The 4052-nt window shown below is 48.2% G+C and overlaps 1 protein-coding gene across 1 annotated transcript; it reads right to left on the reverse strand.

Moving 5' to 3' along the window:
- Window positions 1-1348: 1348 nt before the first annotated feature.
- BO97DRAFT_447496 (putative DUF221 membrane protein) lies at window positions 1349-3830 on the reverse strand. The gene is made up of 3 exons (XM_025698792.1): window positions 3429-3830; window positions 1938-3373; window positions 1349-1880 (listed from the first exon to the last, which is right to left on the reverse strand). The coding sequence occupies exons 1-3, from the start codon at window positions 3596-3598 to the stop codon at window positions 1516-1518; spliced, it is 1971 nt and encodes a 656-aa protein (XP_025545627.1). The 5' UTR covers window positions 3599-3830; the 3' UTR covers window positions 1349-1515.
- Window positions 3831-4052: the final 222 nt, after the last annotated feature.

The following is a 4052-nucleotide window of genomic DNA, read 5'->3' on the forward strand; positions in this document are numbered from 1 at the left end:
CTCAATTCAGTAGCCCTTACTTCTTTTCCTTTCAATATTTCCCTCGGTTTTCTTGCCCCCCACTTAAAGTCAAGCATGCCCGTCAAAAATGTATTGCCGTCCATATCTTCTCAAGTGTAACGTCTCCAAGCCTCCCCGTTTCTTGTGGCAGTCCTGAATGTCGTCTACATCTCTCGTCCTCTATAAACGCTTCAGTGAAGCAAGAGCAGCAATTGGACCTCATCTCACTCAAAGACTGCGATCTTGAAGTACCTCTCCTGGGTGATGATCTGATGCCCAGTCAATTATGCTCATGAGGGCTGCAGTTGTTTGCTTGAACGCATGCATTTTGAATCACCCCGATAAAGCAAGATCCCGGTAGCTGATTAACCTCAAAACGCTGATATCTCAACTCTAAGTCAGTCAGTGTTTGCAGTTCTAGCCTAGCGGATATAGACCTCACTTACCCATCAGAATAATCGCCACCGCGATGGTATCTCTGTCGGTGGAGCCAGTCACTTTCGGCTGCAGTGCCTTAGTCCGATGATTCAGACACCAGACAGGTGTAGATTTTTGAGGGTTCGGGGCTAGTCGTATGTCCTTGCCCGCCTGAGAGCTTTTCCAGCTTCGATTAGTCAGTTTGATCAGGTCAATCCTCACATCCGGTATTCTTACCGAGTTCTCACGAAATGTCGCGGGCCGAGTTTGTGGCTTCCTTGCATCCACAAGTACCTTTTTCGTAGGCCATGACTGGAGCGACCAACTCCAAATCGCTGTTTCCACAAGATTGTTCTTTCCTCCCAAGAGAGAAACTTCGTATCTCGCTCAACAAATTGAACAAGCCTGTTCTTCTCAATCACAGTCCAGGATATGCTGTTCATCTCGAAATAGGATCAAGAATGGGCAAAATGGAGTACCTACTCTTTCTGCACACCTGGCTGGTTATTTACATATTAACCCTGGGCCTAGCATCTACACCATTGGCTTGCCCTACATCCCTCATATCTAGCCTCATGAGTCTGGAAAATCGCACTTGTATCCGATTAGTGCTACTGTAGAGATATGGTTCAAGCAAATTTGGTAATGAAAGTGTATCCATTATGTGATCAATGGCGCCGTGTTCTGCTGCTGTTCAACGCGGCAACACTGAAATGGAACGAAATCCTACTGGAGGGCCAAGATGTCTCCACAGGTTCACCAGATTGAATCGACACAAGCAATCATCCTGTACTATCTTGATGACGGATCAGATGCCCCGCACAAGCAAAAGAATCGGTTCAAAAATATCAGAATTGCAGTGGATTGGATTCGAGGGTTTGGTTCGTGTAATGTTTGCTGCTATACTAAAAAGAGATGGGTGGTTCGAGATCCACTTCTAGCTCACCCCTCTCATTGGCGGGTCAGGCATCGCCTCTCATTCGTTATAACGGGCATGGGTCGCGCATCCACGAATCTTCGCTTTGCGCCCCATTCGGGACCCAACGAGGATTCACAGCGCCGAGTACAAACAACTCACAGAAGTGGATAGCCAGGCAATCAGAAACTGATTTGCTCTGCAAAATAGGGATCTGTACAGGAACCACTCGCTGAGAGGTAATGAACAAGAGGACGGAAGTGCTGGTGGGAATAATACTGGAGTGCAGCCACTAGCGCGAGTATTACGGCGGCCAGCACCGCCGGTCCATACGCATCCCGCAACATGAAGAGCCCAACAAGAAAAAGGTCTAAGGTATAGACTCCCACGAACAGGTGTTGTAGTGCTTCCCAATAGAGTAAGCCTGCGGTGTCTACGGGGCTTTCCATAACATAAATAACCTGATAGGCATATGTGACCCAAAGAGTTCCGGAAACGAGGGTGCCCACGGGAAGAATAAGAGGTGACGTGATAGAGAATATCATGCCTGTCAATACAGAAAAATCAGTGAATGCCAAGATTGAGCAACTTGCGTTGGCCTTACAAATGCAGAGAAGATTTGTCAGAACAGGATAGATTAAGTTCCAAGTGATCATCGTGCGAGTGGATGTTTTCGGCTTGGTCGTCAACATTTCCCAGAGGCTCCGTGGGAGCTGGAAGAATGCTAAAACACACTGAGTGACAGCCTGCATTAGCAAGTACGAGTAGAAGTAGTCGCAGGCTTTGGGTAGATTTCGAGCCAGTAGAGCGGGTATGGCTTGGATATCTCGTATCATGTCTGGAATCATTGTCGTCAAGCTGGAGGAAATCGAAACCACGAGGAAGACCTGAACGTAGAGGAAGAAGAAGTAGTGTCTCTGAACAAGGACCTGTCGCGACGCATCACTGTAGACACAAAACAACTTTGAAAACCACGATATCATCAGCGGAAAGCCGCACATCAATGCGGCAAGAGCGACCTGTGGCAGGAGCGCTTGAATGAAGCCCAACTGATATTCCGACAGCCGAGCCACGAATGCGCTCAATGACTGCAAGTAGACCACCTGGGACAGTAGCCCGGTCATAGCGATGGGAACTACCCATACCAATGAGCAAGAGATCAGGAACACAGTGGTTAGACAATTTTGAATGATAATTGAGGCTCTGCCCCTGCAGACCCTTGAATCAATTATGGTAGATTGGTCAATGACACGGGTACCCATGGTGGACGGCTTCTGTCCTAGCTGAACTTGCAGACAGAGATGTGCGGCCAACAGAGACGGAAATTGTACAATGGCAATGCTCCGGGAATGCTGCAGTTCAGTCCTCAGGTGTTGCATGCGTCGTTTCACGTGAAATCGGGACATCATCCGTACAAACCGATCCTTTCTTGTTCCTCTGCAGTTCTGCATTGGCTGGTGCACTGCACTGCAGAGAAGCTCATTGTATTCCGCCTCCTTGACCACACGATTGCTCTCCAAGGGAAAACTGACTTCAACATGATTGCAGAACTGAACGAAGATCTGTGTCAGGATTTCTCGGTCCTGGATGTCTGAGGGAATGTTGGTGACAAGGACTGGGGGGATGACTGCTGAGCGTGCCATCCGGCGGAGATACTGCTGCCTTATATTCGTGGTGACATGGAATTCCTTCCACAGGACGTGACAGAAATATAGGTGGAGAAACAGACCCACAGTGGCGATAATCCAGCAACGTGCAATCTGGCCTTGCTGCACATTCGAGATACTCAGCTGGTCAAGTCCTGTTACTGCTGCGTGGCCGGCAGTATAGTAGACCGGCAGCAACGCGGGCAGGACAAAAAGCGATGGCACAGCGAGTATTTTGAACGCTACCTGCAAGAAGCGCAGGACCAAATAACTCTCCAAGCCGTGCTTGATTTGAACAGTATTCGAGTCTTCGGTCACCGTTCGCAGCTTCCTAAGCCAACTGATGCCCCGTGGCAGTGGCTCTATTGCTGGATCATCTATGCAACTCGGCTGGCTGTTTAAATTATTATCAAGGTGTTACTTGAGGGGGATAGCGGTCTTGCACGTACAAAATCGCATAGCTGACATTTTTCAGCCAAGTAAATAAGCCGGTACATGCTATGATTAGACTGCCGTAGAGGCATAGCGAGATCAAAAACGATTGCGCAGAGAGCCCCTGTTCTTTTTGGGCTTTGCCTGCAATCGAATTAAGGGTCTGATTCACGGCGTCGAGATTCATTGCTGAGCGTGAAGATCAGTGGCAGAAGTGCTACATTTAAGAAGGAAAATCAATGGAGCGGTAAGGACGCATTTGTATGCTTTCTCGCTGGTTAGCCGACTAGATATGGAGGGCGCAAAGCGAGCAGTGGCTCCTGGCCAAAAGTGTATGTGCGGTGCCCTCAGATTTCGAGAGCCTCTTAACTGTGTTACTTGAGCAGTCAAATCAACGGGTCTGATACTCAAGCTTGAGGTTGCATGGTAACTGGCACAGGCTGGTCGGACCTTAAATTGGTCTAAAAGTCTTAAAAACATGTTGTTGCTGATCCCGAAATATTCATTGCTCTATCTTGATTCCCCTAGGCGTGGCGAATATGGCCGCGTTTACCTTCCGGGCTTTTTTCACTTTTCTCTTTTTGGTCAATGCATGTTCGGCAATTATCATATATGGAGATATCGAGTGGCATGATGTAGGA

Source organism: Aspergillus homomorphus, assembly GCF_003184865.1.
Source record: "Aspergillus homomorphus CBS 101889 unplaced genomic scaffold BO97scaffold_133, whole genome shotgun sequence".
NCBI lineage: Eukaryota > Fungi > Ascomycota > Eurotiomycetes > Eurotiales > Aspergillaceae > Aspergillus > Aspergillus homomorphus.

Coding starts and splice junctions, on each gene's coding strand:
- BO97DRAFT_447496 (XM_025698792.1), bottom strand. CDS start 3,598: ATGAATCTCGACGCCGTGAATCAGACCCTTAATTCGATTGCAGGCAAA. Junction 3,374..3,428: donor AATGTCAGCTATGCGATTTT/GTACGTGCAAGA, acceptor TAATTTAAACAG/CCAGCCGAGTTGCATAGATG. Junction 1,881..1,937: donor GACAAATCTTCTCTGCATTT/GTAAGGCCAACG, acceptor CTGTATTGACAG/GCATGATATTCTCTATCACG.